This window comes from Rhinoraja longicauda, chromosome 3 (genome assembly GCF_053455715.1).
Source record: "Rhinoraja longicauda isolate Sanriku21f chromosome 3, sRhiLon1.1, whole genome shotgun sequence".
In the NCBI taxonomy this organism is placed as follows: Eukaryota; Metazoa; Chordata; class Chondrichthyes; order Rajiformes; family Arhynchobatidae; genus Rhinoraja; species Rhinoraja longicauda.
In genome coordinates, this window is record NC_135955.1 from 17,703,182 (window position 1) to 17,726,108 (window position 22,927).

The following is a 22,927-nucleotide window of genomic DNA, read 5'->3' on the forward strand; positions in this document are numbered from 1 at the left end:
AATAACGAGGGTTGATTGTGTTGTTTTCTCTGAAATATTAACTGTTTTCTCTCACCACAGATGGTTCATAACCTGCCGAGCACTTTATCTTATTTTATTATTTATTACTCCTTTTGGTGCTGGAATGAACAATTTTGTTTATTTCTCGGCTTGTCCTAAAATGCCCTTTTTTAGGGCTAATGGACTTGAAGTGCACTCAATGTTCTTTCAGTGAATCTGCTGGTCAGTTTGCACAAACAGCAACACAAAGATAAATTAATATTTTTTCTGTTGTTGCTCTGCTTCTGATGTGGGAGAACTGCTGGCTGGCACAGGTTGGAAGCTACCGGCTGCTGCTGGAATGGTGTGATCTGTAGAGGGAAAGGGAGCCTTTGCTTAAGCATCATAGTCATTGAGTAATACATCGTGGAAACAGGCCATTCAGCCCAACTTGCCCACACCGGCCAACATGTCCCAGCTACGCTAGTCCCACCTGCCTGCGCTTGGTCCATATCCCTCCAAACCTGTCCTGCCTATGTACCTGTCTAACTGTTTCTTGAATGTTGGGATAGTCCCTGCCTCAACTATCTCCTCTGGCGTCCTCCTCGTAAGAAACTAATTTGGATAAATACTTGAGGCGAGGTTGGGGTGATGGGAGTCTCCAAAGGTGATCATTGTGCAGTTCTGCTTAATATAACAGCCATGGTCAGCATAACAGCATAATGTGCAAGGCTCCAGAGAGAAATACTTGGAGCTAGAGAAGATCAAGTGGGATATGATGGTGCAGAAAATGAGGCCTTGCATGAGCTCAAAGGACAGTGGCAAGTTGTGAAGTGGAATCTTGTATCACAAATACCAAAGAAAGCAGCTGTATTTTTATAAAACCCCAGCCGATTAGCTAATATCCTTTCACATTCTGGTCGGAAAATGATTCTTTGGGAAGAGCTCCATCCAAAACCACAAGAAATTGTGGAAAGTTGTGGACATAGCCTAGACCATCCTTTTCATTGACTCCATATGCACTTCACGCTGCCTCGGCAAGGCCACCAGCATAATCAAGGACCAATCTCACTTTGGACACTCCCTCTTCTCCCTCTCCCATAGGCAAGAGGTACAAAAGTATGAAAATGCACACCTCCAGATCCAGGGACAGTTTCTTCCCAGCTGTTATCAGGCAATTGAACCATCCTATCATCAACTAGAGAGCGATCGTGACCTGCTATCTATCTCATTAGAGACCCTTGGACTATCTTTAATCGGACTGTATCTGTATACTGTGGGCGGCTTGATTGCAATCATATATAGTCTTTTCTCTGACTGGACAGCAAGCAACAAATAAGTTTTGCACTGTACCTTGGTACACGTGACAATAATACTAAACTAAACTAAACCTGCTTTTGAAATCTCACAAAGATATCCAATCAAAATATCCGATCAAACGATCGCCGAGCCTGCGCTTGGTCTCGCCGATGTAGAGAAGTTGACACCTGGAACAGCGGATGCAGTAGATGAGGTTGGAGGAGGTGCAGATGAACCTCTGCCTCACCTGGAAAGACTGTTTAGGTCCTTGGATGGAGTTGAGGGGGGAAGGTAAAGGGACAGGTATTGCATCTCCTGTGGTTGCAGGGGAAATTACCTGGGGAGGGGGTGGTTTGGGTGGGAAGGGGACCAGGGAGTTTCGGAGGGAACGGTCTCTGCGGAAAGCAGAAAGGGATGGAGATGGGAAGATGTGGCCTGTAATGGGATGCTGTTGGAGTTGGCAAAAACATTGGAGGATAATATGTTGTATGCGACGGCTTATGGGGTTTACACCCCAGCGGTATGAACATTGACTTCTCTAACTTCAGATAGTCCCTGCTTTCCCTCTCTATCAATAGTCAATCAATAGTCATTTATTTGTCACATACGCATAAATGTGTAGTGAAATGAAAAATTACCCGCAGTTCAACAATAAGACCAATAAGAATAATCAATAAAAATGCAATAACATATACAATCATAAACTAACAGCAAACAAAAGAAACATCCATCACAGTGAGTCTCCTCCAGTCCCCTCCTCACTGGAAGGCCAGAATGTCTTCCTCTCCCCCTTCCCAGTTCTCCCACTAGTCTTCCTGTCTCCGACTACATTCTATCTTTGTCACGCCCCCTCCCGTGACAGAAGGGTCTTGACCCGAAACGTCACCCATTCCTTCTCTCCCGAGATGCTACCTGACCCGCTGAATTACTCCAGCATTTTGTGTCTACCTTCGATTTTAACCAGCATCTGCAGTTTTTTTCCTACACATCCTGACTGAAATATAACATGCTTGAAACCAGCAAAATGTGTGACTTTAAAATGGTTTTATTTTTATGGTGTCCAATGGGAAGTGAGTAAGTATAAGATTAATCATTTTATCAAACCTATGTCCACAAGTTAGAAACAAGCCATATATTTCAGACATCCATGATTTTCATTTCAGTTATCTGCCAAACATCTGTCCATTCCTTGCACCTAATTCTGCCTTTCCAGGTTACTAGTTCATCAGTTTTACAAGCTCAAGACCAGTTGCACCATATTCTTTTAATCATTACCCTTAAGATTTTGAATGTACTATAGATTTATCCTGGGTTTGTTATTTTATGGTCTGTCTTTACATCTCGAAGGCTGACTCTCAAGCACTGCAAGGTTCCTGCTATAGTGCAGTAATTAAAATGCTGTGCTTCGAGTATTGCCACATGCAGCTCACTTACAGACCATAGAGCATAGAATAATACAGAGTAGGAACAAGCCCTCAGCCCACAATGTGCCGAACATGATGCACTATCTCTTATCTCCCTGCACATAATCCACATCCTGCATATCCAAGTCCCGATCCAAAAGTCTCTTAAATGCCACTATCGTATCTGCCTCCACCACCACCCCTGGCAGCAAGCTCCAGGCTCCAACTGCCCTCTGTTCTTTAAAAAAAAAAGTTGCACATCTCCTTGAAACTTTGCCCATCTCACCTTAATGTGATGCCTTCTAGTATTTGATATTTCCATGCTGGGAAAAAGTTTCTGACTATCAACCCATTCTATGTCTCTGATAATTTTATATACTCTTATCAGGTCTCCCCAGTGGGGGAGATAACCGTTTCTGAGCTCAGAACTAAACACGCAAGCAATCCGTAAACCACAGGCCATATTAGAAGGAAGTTTTTTTCTCTTTCCAGTGAGTAATAAATCCATGAAATAGATTTTCAGCTGAATCACACAATTCTCATGAGCACTGATATGTGAATAGATAGCTGATTAGCAACAGGACTAAAGGTTAAAGTAGTGATAGCGATAGAAGTGAGTGATTGCTGTGTGCAATATTTTTCTATAACATGAAATGCTGGGGTCATTATTTCATATAACCTCAGCTTGGTGGACAGAAATCTTCCATCAGGAGATTAAATGGCTCAAGAAAAGGCTTTCATAAAGTGGAGATTTTGGTGAGAGGAATAGGGTTTGTGAACAAGGCCTTTTATTGTTGCCAGGACTGTTGCTTAGCCAGCTCAATCTCTCCCTATGCCAGGACTCGAGGGCCTGAGCTATAGGGAGAGGTTAAGTAGGTTGGGACTCTACTCTTTGGCATGCTGGAGGATGTGGGGTGATCTTATAGAGGTGTACAAAATCATGAGAGGAATATATCGGGTAATCGCAGAGAGTCTCTTGCCCAGAGTCGGAGAACCGAGAACCAGAGGACATAGGTTTAAGGTGAGGACGAAAAGATTTAATAGGAACCTGATGAATAACTTTTATGCAAAGGGTGGTGGACGTATGGAATGAGCTGCCGGAGGAGGTAGTTGAGGCACGTGTAATCTAAATGTTTAAGAAACATTTAGACAGATATATGGATAGGATAGGTTTAGAGGGATATGGGCCAAATGCAGGCAAGTGGGACTAATGTAGATAGGACCTGTTGGTCGGTGTGGGCAAGATGGGGCCGAAGGGCCTGATTCCACGCTGTACGCCTCTGACTATGACTTCATACAGAACAGTTAGAAGAAATATTTACTCTCGGTTCATGTATTCCTCATTGTAATATTGTTTTGCATTTTATGCTGTTATCTTTAAAGAATAATTAATGAAAATTATCAAATTGTTTTGATTGGGATATGTGTTCAAGCTTTCACTGAGTAATAAATTGAATATCCATTTCCAGCAACTACTTCAGTCCGTCCAAAGTGAATAGAAGAATTAAACAAAATATTATTCTGCAGCTGAAGAACGTTAGCCTTCGTGATAAAAAAGTCATTTATCCAGCAACAATGGTGTTTCTGTCTGGATTACACAGTCAAATGTGCTGAACTATGGAGGACAGAGTCCATCCCTAATATAAACTACTAGACATTACCCGTAACTTCACTTGTTACCAAATCTAATCTACTCTTAATTTGTCTTTTCTTAATAATTCCCAGCTATTTTATAACTGCAAAATGCTGGCTAATTCACCCTCTTTTCTCCTTTTGCTTCTACTATCATTGCAGGTACTGTGACATTTACAGCTGTAAACCTGCTGACAGCATGAATGGCCAAAGTACCAATGAATGAAATTTGCAATGGTTTGTAAAATAATCCCTGTGAAATTAAGCTGTCTGCTGTAATTGAGCTACTTTTGAAGTTGCAGGAAGGGCACTGATCTGAATGTGTTTATACAGGTGGGTGACCTCTGTGACTATTGCCTCAAGGTTTCTGCTTTTGCAATTTGTGCAGATGACAGTGAGGAAGATGTTGCGGGTGAAAATGCCGAGTTTGACAGTGTTTTCAGCAGGCTGGAAGAACTGCGAATGACTCTGGAGCAAGAAATGGGCTTTGAAAACTTCATTGAAGCTTACAACAAAGTTAAGGTGGCTACTTCTCTACATTTACCATTGATATAGAATGGCACGGTTTTAATTGCTAAGATGTAGCTTTTGAGTCATCAGTTTTAGGGTTTATTATTATTGTCACGTGTATTACAACGTGACTATAATAATCAGTGTAAAAGTTTTTATTTCATTGATCTACAGAGAAAAGCTTTGTTTATCTATCCAATCAAATCAGATAATACTATAGATGAATACAATCAAGGCAAACTCGAATACAATAGGTAGAGAGATGTTTGCAAAATATACTCAGCATAGACACAAAAAGCTGGAGTAACTCAGCGGGACAGGCAACATCTCTGGAGAGAAGGAATGGGTGACATTTCAGGTCGAGATCCTTCTTCAGACTGGTTAGGGATAAGGGAAACAAGAGATATAGGCAATGATGTGAAGAGATGCATAAACGATATGCAAAAAAGTTTCGATGATAAAGGAAACAGGCCATTGTTAGCTGTTTGTAGGGTGAAACGAGAAGCTATTGCGACTTGGGTGGGGGAGGGATAGAGAGAGAGGAAATGCCGGGGCTACCTGAAGTGAGAGAAATCAATATTCATACTACTGGGCTGTAAGCTGTCCAAGAGAAATATAGTACTTCGCAACATTGTAGCATAACAGTTCCAAGGAAAAAATCCAATGTCCTTAATCAGGAGGATTGAAGAATCGGGCAGTATCTTATCTTTATGGAAGGACCGTTCAGAAGCCTTATAACAGAAGCCTTATAACTGAGTCTGGTGGTGCACGCTTTCAAGCTAGTGTATCCACTGCCTGATGGGAGTAGGGAACAAAAAAAATTACCAGGATGGGAAAGGTCTTTGCATCTTCAGATCTTGAGCATTGAACATTCACAAAGTGAGTCCACAAATGCTAATCTTCATAAGATCCATCTTTGGTGTCAGTACTCGGTGACTTTGGTTTAAATGTTTTGGCTGTCAGAATCTGATAGGTTATTTCACTGATTCAAATCGGTGACAGGTGGAGATGGTGGGTGGGGTGGGGGGGGGGGGGGGGGGAGAGAGAAAAAAATGTGCTTGTTTGATAGTACTTTTAAACATTGTGCTATAGTCCCTTCATAGTTTGAACAAATCCCAAAAAGATGCAGAAGCCAAGACATTAGGGCAAAATTTTATTTTCTTGGATGTTCTATTCAATTTAAAGTACAGTTTAAAATTAGCCTTTCGAAGCCACAAAAGTTAAGTGATATTTAATTCTCACATTATTCAACCATGCATGATATGTGGCCAAATACAAATTATTGAATCGCTCACTGCAGCCTAGATTGGATAACCTTCAAACTGGGGCTGAAAGGGTTAATCTTTTTCAAAATTAATGCAAGATTTGGTGCGAGTGTCTTTATGCACAGAAGGTTAAGCCAGTTAATGATATGTATTTGATTGGATAGAAATGAATGATCATCTCTTGGCAAATGTGGGTGTGGGGGCGAAGGACTTTAACCTTCATGGAGCTGGGATCTTGTGGGACGATGTCAGGAAGTGTTTCTTGACCTGAGGTAGTAGAATTCTGGAACTCTTTCCCTCACCCTGCTCCCCTCCATCTCTCTACAGAAAAAAAGTTTTATGACAGTTGAGAATTGCAAAGAGGGGGTTGCATTTTTCTGTGCTGAGGGCCTTTAGTCAAGTTGAATTTGTTATCATATGCACAAGTATGGTTAGGTGTAGGTACAATGAAAATCTTTCTTGCAGCAGCATCACAGACAATGTACAAAAACATAAATTATACATAGATTCTATTTGACATTGAAAAGAAAAGACTACAAAAAGAAGACACGTGCAAAACACAATTAGAAAACAAGTGCATAGTAATTCAAGAGGTGGTCCGTAAGGTTTAATTACTGAAGTAGAATTAGGATTGTGCAGGTCGGTTCAAGAACCTGATGATGGTAGGAAAGTAGCTGATGCTGACCCTTGAGGTCAGCAAAAAAAGCCACCACGGTGGCGCAGCAGTAGAGTTGCTGCCTTGCAGTGCCTGATACCTGGGTTCCATCCTGACTACAGGTGCTGTCCGTTTGAAATTTGTACGTTCTCCCTGTGACCACATAGGTTTTCTCCGGGTGCTCCGGTTTCCTCCCGCACTGCAAAGACATACAGGGTTGTAAGTTAATTGGCTTTGGTGAAAATTGTAAATTGTCCCTAGTGTGTAGGGTAGTGCTGGTGTATCGGATGATCGCTGGTTGGCATGGACTCGGTGGGCCAAAGGGCCCGTTTCTGCACTGTATCTCAAAAGTCTAAAGAGGGTATGGCCTGGATGATGCTTTAGTTTAGCGATACAGCACGGGATCAGGCCCTTGGACCCACTGAGTCCGCGCCGACCAGTGATCCCCATAGTTTAGAACTGTCCTATGTACTAGGGACAATTTACAATTTTTACCAAAGCCAATTAACCTACAAACCTGTACTTATTTAGAATGTGGGAGGAAACCGGAGCCCCCGGAGAAACCAATGCGGTCACAGAGAGAACGTACAAACTCCGTACAGACAGCACCCATAGTCAGGATCAAACCCGGGTCTCTGGCGCTGTAAGTCAGCAGCTCTCTCACCGTGCCGCCCCTATAGATGCGACTTTTTTAAGGCAGCCACTCGTGTGGATGCTTTTGATGGTGGGGAGTGCTGTGCCTGTGAAGGACATGTGAGATGGAGTAACGATGCAAATCACTCCAAAAGAAAATCTATTCGATAATTGGAGCAGCCTCACAAAGCTGAATGGTCTGCTCTTGTTCCTACATTTCCAAAGGGATGAATGAAGACATTGAAGCTTGATTTAGGAGTCATTTAACGATGTGCTAAATTCTTGTAATGGTGCTGTGGGGTGTGACACATCTTGTTTTAGTCAATTATCAAGTATAAGGAGCTGTGTTTTGAATTTTTTCAAAAGAAAATGTTTTGGAATATCCCAAGGCATCTCACGTCAATTGGATGTGATGTTTCAAACCTTGAATCTTCAGAGCAAGATAAGCAAACTTATGCATGATGTTTACATTAGTCACTATTTTTTCTTATGCCAATAGGGAAATGATTTGGTACCTGACGGCATCAGTTTGTCTACTCATTAAAGCATTCACCTTCATTTTAAATTCATCTCTGCTCCTTTTAGATTTGTAGATTTGTTCAACCTGGAAACAAGCCCTTCAGCCCGACTCATCCATGCTGCACAACGAATCCCATTTGGCCCATACCCCTCTTAAACCGTTACATGTCCCTGTCCAAATGACTTAAAAAATTCACATAATCCATTCACATTCCAAAGACATACAGGTTTGTAGATTAATTGGCTTCTGTACTTTATCCCTCATGTGCGGGATAGACATTAGGGACCTTAAGGTTAGACACTTTTCATACCTCTAGTTTCCCTCCACCCTGACTCTCAGTTTGAAGAAGGGTCTCAACCCGAAACGTCACCTCTTCCTTTTTACCAGAGATGCTGTCTGACCCGCTGAGTTACTCCAGAATTTTGTGTCTATCTTCAGTGTAAACCAACATCAGCAGCTCCTTCCTACACTTCTAAAAGGCATTTACATACAATGTTAATTAATGAATACAACTTTTATGACAGTGGGTATCAATCTGGTGAAACTAATGACAGTGTCATTGGAGGCCACTTGGTTCTTCATGTGCAAGATAACTTTCACAAAGTTAAAGTTCAAATAAATATCTAATGCACTGGTCAGATATGATGCCATGCTTGAGGGAGGAGGAATCATTTGCAATTTGCAAAATGTGCATCTGGCACAGTTTTTTCCCCTTTAAATCAACTCCTTCACCAGCTTTCAGTATGGATGAGATGGCCTTATCCTTAAAAGATAAATTTGCTCTACTTTTCTTTCACTGGGCATGCCTCCAAAATACAAGAACACAACTAATGCTGTCTTGTGATGAATTGAACTGAAAATCTGCAGGGCTCACTTGAGTTAAGAGATGGAATAATAGGTATGCAATACTAACTCTCAGTAATTAGACTTCAAATTGAGAAACCATTTGAGTACCACGTTTATCCAAGGAACTGTGTCTTTGAACAGAAACTGGTATGCACTGGGAATAGGAAATAGATTTGTTTAGTGTAGAGATACAGCCTGGAAACAGACCCTTTGGCCCACCGAGTCTGTGCCGACCAACAATAACCCCATATAATTGTTCTATCCTACTGAGAGGCACAAAATGCTGGTGAAAAGGAATAGGTGACATTTCAGGTCGAATTCATTGCCACAGATGGTTTATAGGTTGATAGGTTCTTGATTAGTAAGGGCATCAAAGAGAAGGCAGGAGAATGGGGGTGTGGGTGAAAAATCGAACAGCCATCATCGAATGACAGAGCAGACTCAATGGGCCAAACGGCCTCATTCTGCACCCGTCTGATGGTCCAGCAAACCATGATTTTTGTGCCAGGTCCTGAGGATTTGATTTTTAAACAAATTTATCCTCCATCGTCCAGTCTGTACTGCGTTAAAGGAAGTGATTAATTTTATCACCAATGTTTGCCTTTGCAAAGAGATTGCTCCCAAAATAAGAGAGGAAGGCCATGTTTTCCAGGGTTTGCTGAGGTTATTTTTCCTGCAGTGCATTGTGATACAGCAGGGCCAAGAAGAGAGACAACCTTTTGTCTGCCAAACGTTTACTGTGAGGCCAATCTTCTATATGCGTCAGTGAAAGTGTCAGTGATGGCTTGGAGCTCAGCCTTCAATTACATGCAAACGGTTTCATACTTCAGTACAACCACTGAATTTTGTCTGACCTTGGTTCTTGTGTGCAGTCACCAGGGATTGAACACTTTATCATTAATTCTGAAGATTAACGCTCCTATGGGAAATTTAGTGGAGGTTGGGTACAACATTGTAAGATGGCGCCCAAGCCAAGCGACTCTTCGTGTGCTGTTTCCAGAAGTGGATCTACAATCACGCATTACAATCGCTCCACTCTTTTAAATCTCTACTCCAACAAACGTTTTTTTTTGCTTTAACTCATGAAAGGAATAGATCGGATACACGCATAGTCTTTTGCCAAGAGTAGGGGAACTAAGAACATGAAGACATAGGTTTAAGGTGAGAGGGGAAAGATGTAATAGGAACCTGAGGTGTAACTTTTTCGCACAGTGGGTGGTGGGTGTATAAAATGAGCTGCCGCAGGAAGTAATTGCGGCAGGTACTATCACAACATGTAAGAAACATTTGGACAGGTACATGGATAGGATAGGTTTAGAGGGAAATGGGCCAAACACAAGTAGATGAGGTGAGTGAAGGGACATGTTGGCCAGTGTGGGCAAGTTTGGTTGAAGGGCCTGTTTCCACGCTGTATGACTCTATAACTATGCTCTTCTTATCTTGCACTAAACAGTTTTTCATTTATCCTGTATCTGTACGCTGTGGATGGTTTGATTGTAATCATGTATAGTCTTTCTGCTAACTGATTAGCACACAACAAAAGCTTTTCACTGTACCTCAGTACATGTGACAATAAACTAAACTAAACTAAACATTGTGGCAGGATCGATTGAGACACATTGGGGCAATGATGCAGCCAAGTAATATAATAAAAAAGAACTGCAGATGCTGGATTATATAAAAAAAATAGACACCAAATGCTGGAGTAACTTGGCCGAGAAAATGTCTCCATTTTCTCCAGAGATGCTGCCTGGCCCACTGAGTTACTCCAGCATTTTGTGTCTATCCTGCCTGGTAATGCGTGGATGGATGTAGTTGAGGGGGGGTATTTTGTAGGCAGATGGTGGACAAAGGCCAAAGATGAAAAGGCAGATGGTGTGAGACAAAGGGATTGAAGAGTGGCAAATTGTGAAGCTAGAGGAAGGAATGAATGGGGAGAGGACAAATTGGTGCGAGTCCAGGTGGGGCACAAGGTAGAGGAGGAGAGGGGTGGCAGTGTTGGTAGAGGACAGGGCTTTTGTAGTTATCTAAAATTGGAGAATTCAATCTTCATACCCAAGCGGAATATGAGGTGCTGTTCCTCCAGTCTGCTTATAACCTCACTCCGGCAATGGAGAATGGAATGGAGTGTGGGAATGGAAGAAGAGTTAAAATGGTTAGCATCCGAAAGATTCGGTAGGCCTTGGCGGGCCGAGGAGACTTTATTTATTCATTGTCCCTTGCCCTGCTAGCTTTATTGGCTTAATTAAGCAACATCTTGATGTTAAATTTTTTGTAATTATCCAACGCTTTCATGTCCTCCCATTGGCTCACAACCCTTTACGAATGAACAGCCTAATTGACTGGGGTGGCACGGTGGCGCAGCGATAGAGTTGTTGCCTCACAGCGCCAGAGACCTGGTTTTGATCCTGACAATGGGTGCTGTCTGTACAGAGTTTGTACATTCTCCCTGTAACCACGTGGGTTTTCCCCAGTTGTTTGTTTCCTCCCACATTCCAAAGATGTGCAGGTTTGTAGGTTGATTGGCTTCTGTAAAGATTGTAAAGTGTCCTTGGTGTGTAGGATAGTGCTAGTGTACGAGGATTGCTGGTTGGCGTGGACACGTTTTTGCACTGTATCTCTAAACTAAACTAATCCCATGACCCATGATGTATCTCAATGATTCAATGATATTTTGTCACATGAGCCTACACAACAGTGAAATGCTTTGTTTAGCATATAACCCAGTAAAGTGTTTGCCACCTTTCTGGCGCCGACAAAGTTACAATCATATTTTGTGCTTCTCTAATTCTGATCTTGTGATCATCTCAAATTATTTGCTTCAGCTCTGGCTGCAACTCCTTCATCTGTTATAGCTTGTTTTACTGGCAATAACGCTGTTAATCATTCTGCCTCAACCTTCTTTTCCCTCTTTAGGACAGTCTATAAAGCTTGCAGCTTTGAGCAAGTGTTTGATCATTGGTTCTCATATCCTCTCGTGTAGCTCAGTGTAAATATTTGTTTGACGTCACGCCTCAAGTAGCTTGGAGATGTTTCACTCTGTTGGGGGAGCTGCACGAAATGGAAAATTGCTTTTGTTGCATTTATTGGAGATTAAGCATGGGATCTTCCTTTAGCCTGTGAAGCCATCGATGAACTGCACTCTTGTGCAAGTGTGTATTTGTCCTACCTCTGATAACGACCAGTCTGAAGAAAAGTCTCGACCCAAAATGTCACCGTGCATTAGGTCACCTGTTCTCCAGTGATACTCCTTAACCCGCTGAGTTACTCCAGCACTTTGTATCTTTTTTCATTTACTATTTATACCTGTTGGAATATTCAAATAAATTTTGTTTTTCTGGACCAGGCAATACATGAGGATGAAGATGAAAACATTGACGTAGGCACTCCTATCGTCCAAGTCATTCTGGGTCCTCAGTTTGAGCACTTGTACGCAAAAATCCTCCACCTTGTTATGGCAGATGGAGCTTATCAAGAAGGCAAGTATCTCTTTGTTTCTATTTACCAAGAAGGTCGCTTTTGATAGTAACTTTGGGCAGCGCTGTGGCACAGCGGTACACACGTTGCCTCACAGTGCCAGACACCCGGGATTGATCCTGACCTCGGGTGCTACCTGCGTAGAGTTTGCACGTGGCAGTGTGGGTTTCCTCCCACAATCCAAAGACATGCAGGTTTGCAGGTTTATTGGCCGCTGTAACTTGCCCCTAATGTTTAGTGGGTTCACTGGTGCGAACGGGTGATCAATGGCAGTCATGGACTTGGTGGGTGAAGGGAAGGGCCTGTTCCATTCCGGATCTCTAAACTAAACTAAACTAAAATGAGAGTAATTCATAAAATGCATATATATATCCCAGGTCTAACCCAACATGTTACACTTCCTAACTGAGGAAGTAACCTGTCTTTTTTAAACAACATGGAACAAAATAATTGCAAGCATTTGTAATGGTAATAAACGTTAGTTCCCTCTTGTTCTCCATTAATGGACAATAAAACCGTGGATTTACTGACATTTTTTTATTTGCACCTGAATATTTTGGAGCATTCCGATCTTAGGGTGTGCAAAATAGCAGAGTGTACGGAGGTTTTGCAACTGGATTCCTGTTAAAAATCTTTATTGAGCTTGTATACGATGCAGCAAATATTTTCTTTGCACACTGCATCTGCAAAGACTGATATAGTTAGTGCATGCTTGACCCCCACCTGGTTCTCTGAACTGGACAGGGAAACATCTGCTGATTGACTGATCAGCAAAATGTTTCCCAATTTAGCCTAAATTTATATTCATGTCAGGTTTAGAGACAGTTTAGATGAGAGATGCAGTGTGGAAACAGGCCCTTAGACCCTAATCCTAACCCCACCAAGTCTGCGCCAACCAGCGATTCCTGTACACTAGTGCTATCCTACACTCTAGGGACAATTTACAATCTTTACCGAAAGCAATTAACCCACAAACCTGTTAGTCTTTCGGATATAGGAGGAAACCAGAGCACCCAGAGAAAATCCATGCAGTCCGGGGGGGGGAACATACAAATTCCGTATAGACAGCACACTTAGCATCGAACACGGGTGTCTGGCACTGTAAAGCTGAATCCCATGTACACTTAAACTACACATGTTTATCTAGAATATTGATTTTTTTTTTAAATTCCACACTTCCATTGTTCTTATGAAAAGTGATAATTTATTAAACTGTGTGCAAAAAAAGAATTTAATTGTACCTCAGTACATGTGGTAATAAAAACCATTTGCTGTTTCAGATATTTGAATTTAAATAGTTTGGTACGAAAAGCATGCCAATCTTAATTATGTGTGCATTTTGTGCCGAATTTGTGCTATTTGAGCTCCCTCCATTGTCATTCTGCTTTCTTCACCGTCCAAATGGAATCTGCCTGCCTCCCCAACCCGCCAAGAGCAGAACATATCCTTGACGTCTCCGTTCTCGCCCTTATCCTATTTGTTTCTAGGTTCCACTGCATGCCAGTTGTTAAGGGCCACTATTTCCTTGACTCAAAACAAATTGTCGAACCTCTCTCCACCTTGCGCAGCTCCTGATGAAATTGGTCACTTGGCAACCAAGACTTTCCTTTTGACATTCTCGAAATAAGCAAAGGGAGCTCCCATTGTCAGATTGCTGGTGACCTTTAACGTCTTCACATTATCTTCTGTATTTGCTAATGCTTTCACATTCTGATTAGTTGTGACTGAAGGGAGCACCCCCCCCCCCCCCCCCCACTGCCACCTGTTTCCACCCTGCTAAGATATGCTATCTGTGCATGGTCTAGTTGCAGTAGATTAATGGATTTTTTCTCTATCTAATGTCATTGGAAGAAAAGCACAATCTCAGCTCCTGCGGTTTCAATCACTGCCTTTCTATAAAAGGCTTCTCAGACACTTCATCCCTTGGCTAAATTGTCAAATTCTGCAATTTCTCGTTTAGAGTATTGTGTTCAGTTTTCGTCACCCTGTTGGAGGAAAGACGTTGTTAAGCTGGAAAGAGCGCAGAGAAGATTTACGCAGATGTTGCCAGGACTCGAGGGCCTGAGCTATAGTTTAGTTTGGTTTATTGTCACGTCTACTGAGGTACAGTGAAAAGAGAGAGATTGAGCAGGCTAGGACTTTGTGCCTTGGAGCTCAAGCGGATGAGTGGTGTTCTTAGAGGTGAATAAGATCATGAGAGAAATAGATAGGGAAATGCACAGAGTAGGAGAATCAAGTCTTTTACCCAGAGTAGGAGAAGCAAGAACCAGAGGACAAAGATTTAAGGTGAGGGGGGCGAAATGTAATAGGAACCTGAGGGGCACTTTTTTTACACAAAGGGTGGTAGGTGTAAGGAACGAGCTGCCAGAGGAGGTAGTTAAAGGCCGGTACTATCATAACATTTTAAAAACATTTGGGCAAGTACATGGATAGGACAGGTTTAGCGGGATATGGGCCAAACACATGCAAGTGTAGATGGGGCGTGTTGGTCGGCGTAGACAAGTTGGGCGGATGGGCCATTTTCTGCGCTGTTTGACTCTATGACTCAACATCTGACGGCTGCAAACCTCTTCCATCTTTCAGTTTCTCATTCCAGCTCCTCCTCTGTCTCCTCTTCACTGTGAAATGTACAATGTGTTTTATGAATATAGCCTTGAGGGGGAGAAAAACCATTGAGATTGCTCCAGGATTGATTGTACCCCAGAAAAGCCCACGTGTGTGGAAATGAAGAACTGCAGATTGTAATTGTAATTAATTTGTAATTGTTATTAGTTTATTAGCCAATTATGTAAACATACAAGGAATTTGATTTGCCAACAGTCATACAAAAAAGCAACAAGATACATAACCACATAAAAATTAAACATAGACTAAAACAGCCACCACAACGGCATGTGAGAATCCCCAGAGCACACAGCATAAGCAGAGACCCACAGCCATCAGTTCAATGTCCGTCCACACACAGGCTCCTTCACCGTGATGTGACCAGAGCTGTACCGACCGCTGTCGCTCTCTCTGCAGTTCCTGTCCACCCAGACACAGAAAGCCGACCGCACTCGCACTGGACTCCGTGATGTCCTCATGGAGCCATCCCCCCACAAAACACCGAGACCACGGCACTCCCTCCGGTGTCCTCACCAGTGCAGGCAGCACGTCCATCTTGTTTTTTCGGAGACCTCACATTCCCTACTGTGATGGAAGGCAAATAACTTGTACCTTTCCTCCTTTTATCCCGCATCGGGGCAATTGAAGCTCCCCCGATTGGGGCGGTCGAAGCTCCTGCGGTTGGAGCTCCCGGTCGAACCCCAACAAAGAGACCCGCCAGCTTCACGATTTTAAAGCCACAGTGCAGACGGAGATACGATGAAAAAGTTGCATCACCGTCGAGGAAAGACATTTAAAAAAAGGTTTCCCCCAATCCCCCCCACCCCCACATAATACAAAAAACTAAAGGTGCACTAAAAACGTACAAGTAAACACAGACCAAAACAGCAAAAGAAGAAAAAGACGAGACCGGCTGTTGGCGTGGATGCCATGTACGGTGCCACCTTGATGATGGTTAATGGACCCACAGTGCTGGAGTAACTCACCCAGTCGGGCAGCATCTCTGGAGAACTCGGATAGGTGACATATCATGTTGAGACCTTGCTTCAGACGGCCTCCAGGTTTGAAGAGGGTCCCGATCCGAAACATCGCCAGTCCATGTTCTCCAGAGACACTGGAGACGCTGGATACTCCAGTGCTGAGATACTCCAGCACTTTATGTCTTATAAGCGTGAACATAATTTGTTACGGTGTTGTCAGCTTCACTGCAAGGCATGTGGTTCAGACTGGTGACAGCAACAATTAACTGCAGTTAGGACAGCACCCAATGCACATGCTCTGCGATTGGTATCCATCAGTGAAATGGAAGGAGATAGATTAACCCTATGAGTATTGAATGTCTTGGAAATTACACATTTGTTAATTGCCTTTTCAAGTTGGTAAGATAACGTGTGTAAGAAGGAACTGCAGATGCTGGTTTAAACTGAAGATAGACAGAAAAAGCTGGAGTAACTCAGCGGGACAGGCAGCATCTCTGGAGAGAAGGAATGGGTGACGTTTCGGGTCAAGACCCTTCTTCAGATAACCTAATGTAGTGTAAATAAATGATTCCATTTAAAAATGGAACTTATTGCCACGTAACTCACTTGCGACAGCCCGTATGTATTTTAAGGTCATTTAAGTAATGATGGGGGAACACCACTGAGGTTTAGATGAGGTAGAACAACAGCCCAGGTGAAATTGTTTTTTAGAGAAAGTGTGGAGTAATTCCCGGAATAGCGGGACTGTCGTATGTTGAAAGACTGGAGCGACTAGGCTTGTATACTCTGAAATTTAGAAGGATGAGAGGGGATCTTATTGAAACATAAGATTATTAAGGGATTGGGCACACTAGAGGCAGGAAACATGTTCCCGATGTTGGGGGAGTCCCGAACCAGGGGTCACAATTTAAGAATAAGTGGTAGGCCATTTAGAATGGAGATGAGGAAAAACTTTTTCACTCAGATTTGTGCTGTGGAACTCTCTGCCTCAGAAGGCAGTGGAGGCCAATTCCCTGGATGCTTTCAAGAGAGAGTTAGATAAAGCTCTTAATGATAGCGGAGTCAAGGGATATGGGGAGAAGGCAGGAACGGGGTACTGATTGTGAATGATCAGCCATGATCACGGTGAATGGCGGTGCTGGCTCGAAGGGCTTAATGGCCTATTCCTGCACCTATTGTCTATTGAAACAGGCTCTTTGGGCCACCGAGTCCATGCTGACCAGCAATCGCCTGTACAATAGTTTAATCCTACACACCAGGGACAATTTACAGAAGCCAATTAACCTACAAACCTGCACCTCTTTTAAATGTAGGAAGAAAATGGACCATGTGGAGAAAACCCACACGATTACAGGAAGAACGTACAATCTCCGTACAGACACCACCCCCAGTCAGCATCGAACCTGGGTTGCTAGCGCTGTAAGACAGCAGCTCTACCGCTGCGCCAGTGATCTGCTTGGTTCTCCGGTGTAAATTATATCATTAGCGTGGACAAAAGTAAACTTTTAACATGAGCCAGAACATAAATTAGTGTCCAGCACTGAACCAATTAGAAATGCCCCACCATCGAGAAGAAGGAAAGCCTAACATTCAAAACTTAGATCTGTTCTCCATTTGCTGATTTCAGACTTTGTTTTTGCTGTGGTGCCATTCTTAAGTTGGAAAATTAACTGAAACACATTTTCCCTGAAACATTTTTTCCTTCTGGGAGAGAACAGTCTTTAAATATTATGTATACCATTTCCAAATGGCTAGCTTCCAACAAAACGCAAAGGCTTAACTGTTTTTCCCTTTTACTTTTTTTTAATGTGGAACACCTGCATATTCTGTAGCTTAGTGGTTAGGAACTGTACCGACTGAAGTGTTAAAGCTAGTATTTTACTTGGGTGGTCTTTCCATTGCAGCTAAGCAAGTGTTTCCTTTTGCTCCACTTGGATGTAACTGCCTGTGTTAATTGTGCCTCCGTTTAATTAGCCTCTTCACACATTTATGTACAGGGCTAGTTGGGGCTTTCTTTGGATGTTTTCCACATTTGGTATTTTTTTCCAATATCATAATCAGAATTGTGAAATGTAACCATTTTTCCCCAAAAATGTCTCCATGCTTTGTATTGTTGTTTAGTTTCTGTAAACTGCACGATTTGTGCCTAACCTAGTTAGTGGAGATGGATTGTCTATTGCTGAACATTCAGAAGGATGCTCCCGGTGAAATGGAGGTCAACAGCCCGAGGTTCAGACCTGAAAGGTACAGGACTCCAATGTTGGACTCCAATGTTGAGAAATTTCTTCACCCAGATAGTGGTCCTGTGGAAATCTCTGCAACAGCAATATGAAAATGCTAAATGTTCAAATGTTTTCTGAAACATAATGAGATTTAACCACTAGGATGGCACAGTGGTGTAGCTGTTTAAGCTGCTGCCTCGCTGCCAGACATGGGTTTGATCCTGACCTCAGGTGCTGTTTGCACATTCTCCCTATGACTGTGTAGGTTTGCTCCGGTTTCCCCCTACATCCTGAAGATGTGCATGGTTGCAAGTTAAATGGCCTCTGTAAATTGCCCCTTGTGTGTAGTGAGCGGACAAGAAAGTGGGATAACACAGAACTAGTGTGAACGGGTGATCGATGTTTGATGTGGACTCAGTGGGCCAAAGGGCCTGTTTCCATGCTGTATTTCTAATCTAATCTATTTCTAATTTCAATATCTAAAGCCTACATGGGGAGGAAACAGGAATAGTGTACAGAACTTGGATAATCAGCCATGATCATAATGAATAGTGAGTGGGTTCAAAGGCTGGCTCCTACTCCTAGTTTCTATGTTTCCATGTTGATTCAATATGTAATCCTTCAAGCTAAAAGTTAGTACTGCAATTTCGGCTCATTATTTTTCTGAAAATATTTGAACATTTGATTTCGAGCAATAATAACAGTAACAGGAGTTTACCCTAAGCTCATGATGACAGTTCATTTGCAGTGCTGATCGTTTGACTGGCATACAGAAATTAGGTGTTAGTTTTGATTAATGATCAGAATCAACGAGGTAAACACAAATCAAATGGTAACATGTTGATGCTGCCTCCACTGAGTGGCAGGGGAAGGAAGGTATGCCTCTCGGTTTACATCAACATCATGGTTTAATGCTAGGCTTCACTGCAACATTTCAGAGAAGCAATACTGAGCACACTGGCACAGCGGTAGAGTTACACCCTTACCGTGCCAAAATCCCAGGTTTGATCCTGACTATGGATGCTGTCTGTATGGAGTTTGTACGTTTTTTCTGTGACGACCTGGGTTTTCTCTGGGAGCTTCAGTTTTCTCCCACACTCCAAAGACGTCAAGGTTTGTGGGTTGTGTAAGAAGGAACTGCAGATGCTGGTTTACGACGAAGATAGACACAAAATGGTGGAGTAACAGCTGGTCAGGCAGCATTTCTGGAGAAACGTAACAGGTGACGTTTCGGCTCGAGAACCTTCATCCTCTGATGAAGGGTCTCGACCCGAAAAGTTGGGGTCTCGACCCCAAGCGTTTTTCAGGAGTTTTCCAACGGCCCACCTCAATCCTCGACGGCCCACCTCGACGGCTCACCTCGCTCTCGGTGATTGCTCGTAAGTCCCTCGCTCTGGCATCACGGGTCTGGACGACGTCCGCAGCGAGCTAGCCGGGCCCACTGGAGGGCTCAGCCCCGCCCGCCAGGAACATTCCCAGCAGCACATACTCTAACATTTTTACTCCAGAAACAACATCTGCAGAAATGACTCCATATGCAACATGTCATTAACCAGTGTTAAATTGGAATAAGAGGATATTTCCCCACTCTACCATGTGTCATAAGGTCACACAGCACATAAACAGGCTAATCAGCCCAACTCATTCATGCCGACCAAGACGCCCCATCTAAACTAGTCCCATTTGCAAGCATTTGGTCCAAATCCCTCTAAAGCTTTCTTATCCAGTTGTCATGTCAACTTTGTGTTTATGTTTGCCAATGTTAATTATTGTTTGAATTCCTCCATGCCATTAAAATTATCAGTGCTCCAGTATATCTTAAATTATTACTTACTTAGAAAGATGTCATTATAGCTCATGCCCCTGAGATTAAGGACTGTGTTTTTTGCATTGATATTTTTTTAAAAGACAATAATTTTGATCTTGGTTTACAGCAGTCATATGATGAGGTTGTTTACTGGAGAGTAACATAATTTTAATAACTATAATTATCCATGTTTTTCTTTCAACAAAAACAATTTTTTGCTAAAATTTGGTTGACATAACAGACATTTTAATTGTTTCAGTGTATCTGCCTATCCAATTCTTAGTTCTTCCCACATTTCAACAGTTGCAAGTTGGCCCCATGATCTTTCACAATCCAGGGGAGTGATGGAAGGATGTTTTCATAACTGACTATTTTGCATCAAAAAATCAAATTTATCTTGTTCGACACAAAGTGCTGGAGCAACTCGTGGGTCAGGCAGCTCTGGAGAAAAAGGATGGGTGACGTTCGGGTCAGGATCCTTCTTCAGTCTGAAAGTAGGGAGTGGGGGGCGGGGTTAAGAGCTGGAGATGAGAAAAGACCAGGGCCATCCACAAATAACCTCAAGGTTACCTGGTGCCTGGTGGGTTCATTGGTGGCAAGGGAAAGTGTGATCTCAAGAGTGAAACGATGTGGAGTACTGTGGAACTGGTGAGATGACTAGGATGGAATGGGGCTAGGAGTGGGTGAGTTTAACGTATGCAAGCGAAAAATTAGGTGCTGTTCCTCCAATTTGTGTGTGGCCTCTGGTCATAATGGGAATGGGAAGGGGAGTTGAAATAGTTGGCAACCGGGAGGTCCCATAGACCTAGGCAGCATAAGTGTTCAGAGAAATGGTTGCCGAGTCTACGATTGGTCTCGACGATGTACAGGAGCCTACATCAGGAAGACAGATGCAGTAGATGCGTTAGTTATTTATTATTTATCTTGTTATTTATTTTACAGACAATGATGAATAAAAAGCCGACACTTGGGACTCGTCTCACTGCGGGATGTTTTAACTTTCAAGCCTACGCTGTCGTTCAAACAACTTTTCCGAGGAAAACCTTTCCAACTCAGTCACATGGATGCAAGTTAAAACACAGTGTTAATGGGTCTGCATGGATTTGGTACAAATCGGTACAGTTTTATTTTGTGCTTCCCCAGAGTTCCATTTTGCCTTTTTTTTTAATTTGGCAGAAGTCTTTTGCAGAATTTTACCTTTCATAATTATTGGTGTTGCTGCTAAAGAACAATGTATGCATATATTACAGAATTCTCTGACCAAAGTATGCCCTTGAGTATCACAAGTTGAAGTGTTAGATAAAATGGAATTGGTTATAGATTCTGGTGCAGCTTAAACACTGGAAATTTTAATTTGTATTCTACAACAGGGTGACCTGTTGTGCAGGATTCCTGTCTATTCATCAAAATTTCCGTGCCGCAGAACACTAACCTGGAGATAGACTTGTAAGTTGTAATATAGGTACAGTTTCTTGTACAGTACTTCAAAGTACAAAGTTCACGTGTATTATATCTTTATAATGATTAGTAATAAAGATTCTTTTATACATTAAAACTTTTGTACATTGAGTTATTTTTAAACCAGAATCTTTATGGGGTTTCATTAGAGAGTTAGATTTAACTCTTAGGGCTAAGGGAATCAAGGGATATGGGGAAAAAGCCGGAATGGGGTACTGATTTTGGATGATCAGTCATGATCATATTGAGTGAAAGGCAAAGCAGGCAAACGTAAGGAAGCTTGCCTGATGGGGGAAATTAAGACCTTAGTCAAAACCAAGAAGGAAGCATGGGACAGGTATGGGCAGCTGGGATCAAGTGCATCCCTGGAGGAGTTTCTGGAACTAAGGAGTAAACTAAAAAAGGAAATCAGAAGGGCAAAAAGCGGCCAGGAGATGGCTCTGGCGGGAAGCATTAAGGACAATCCCAAAAGGTTTTATAAATACACTAGACCAAGTGGACCCGTTGGGCCCAAACCTCTCCTGCATTGGTGCAGCACCCTCTCCTACCCCCCTCCCCTCCCCACTTCCCCTTCCCCCTCAACCCCTCTTATCCACCCTCCTCCCCCCCTCCTTCCCTCCCCTTCCTTCCCTCCCTTGTCCCACCCTCCCTCCCTAGGAGATAGATTGAAACTTTAAAATGTGAATAACTTAAAAAATGTAACACCGATTTCAATAAAACTACTTGCTTTACCATTAAAGCGACAACGGTGAGTAAGGTGGGCCTAAAATTGTCACGCTGTCGTGTAGGCTGAAGTTCAGTCACAAACAAGATAACAAACGAGAGTTTTAGTATATAGATAAGGGGGAAAAGGGTAACTAGAGAGAGAGTGGGACCTCTCAGGAATCAAAGCGGTCACCTCTGTGTGGAGCCACAGGAGGTGGGCAAGGTCCTAAATGAGTATTTCTCCTCTGTATTTACCAAGGAGAAAGAAGGTAGGATAGAGGAGATTGGAGCAGTCACATGAAGTGTCTTGAGAGCAGTCAGGGTTACTGTCGAAGAAGTACTGAAGGTACTGTCGTGTTTGAAGGTAGATAAATCTCCAGGGCCTGATCTGATATATCCGAGGACATTGTGGCAAACTAGAGAGGAAATTGCGGGAGCCCTGGTTTAAATTTATGAGTCGTCCTTAAATACAGGAGAGGTGCCGGAAGATTGTAGGGTGACAAATGGTGTACCTCTTTTCAAGAAGGGTTGCAGGGGAAATGCTGGGAACTATCGGCCGGTGAGCTTAACAACTGTAGTTTGTAAGTTACTGGAGAGTATTGTGAGGGATAGGATATACAGGCATTTGGATGGGCAAGGGCTGATTGGGGATAGTCAGCATGGTTTTGTACGTGGGAGGTCGCGTCTCACAAATCTGATTTACTTTTTTGAAGACGTGACCAAAAAGGTTGATGAGGGCAGAGCTGTAGATGTTGTGTACATGGACGTCAGTAAGGTGTTTGACAAGGTTCCGCATGGTAGGCTGTTCTGGAAGGTTAGATCGCATGGGATCCAAGGAGAGATAGCTGAATGGATAGCAAATTGGCTCCATGGAAGGAAGCAGAGGGTAATGGTGGAAGGTTGCTTCTCAGCCTGGAGGCCTGTGACTAGTA

At 42.8% G+C, this 22,927-nt stretch overlaps 1 protein-coding gene across 1 annotated transcript in view; it reads left to right on the plus strand.

The window, feature by feature from the left end:
• nek1 (NIMA-related kinase 1) overlaps window positions 1-21,331 on the plus strand; it is a 149,787-nt gene extending 128,456 nt beyond the window's left edge. The window contains exons 35-37 of the mRNA XM_078394857.1: window positions 4,702-4,835; window positions 12,089-12,221; window positions 20,775-21,331. Of these exons, the coding sequence (XP_078250983.1) occupies window positions 4,702-4,835; window positions 12,089-12,221; window positions 20,775-20,788 (281 nt within the window). The 3' untranslated portion in view covers window positions 20,789-21,331. The remainder of the gene's footprint in view (window positions 1-4,701; window positions 4,836-12,088; window positions 12,222-20,774) is intronic.
• The last annotated feature ends 1,596 nt before the right edge of the window (window positions 21,332-22,927 follow it).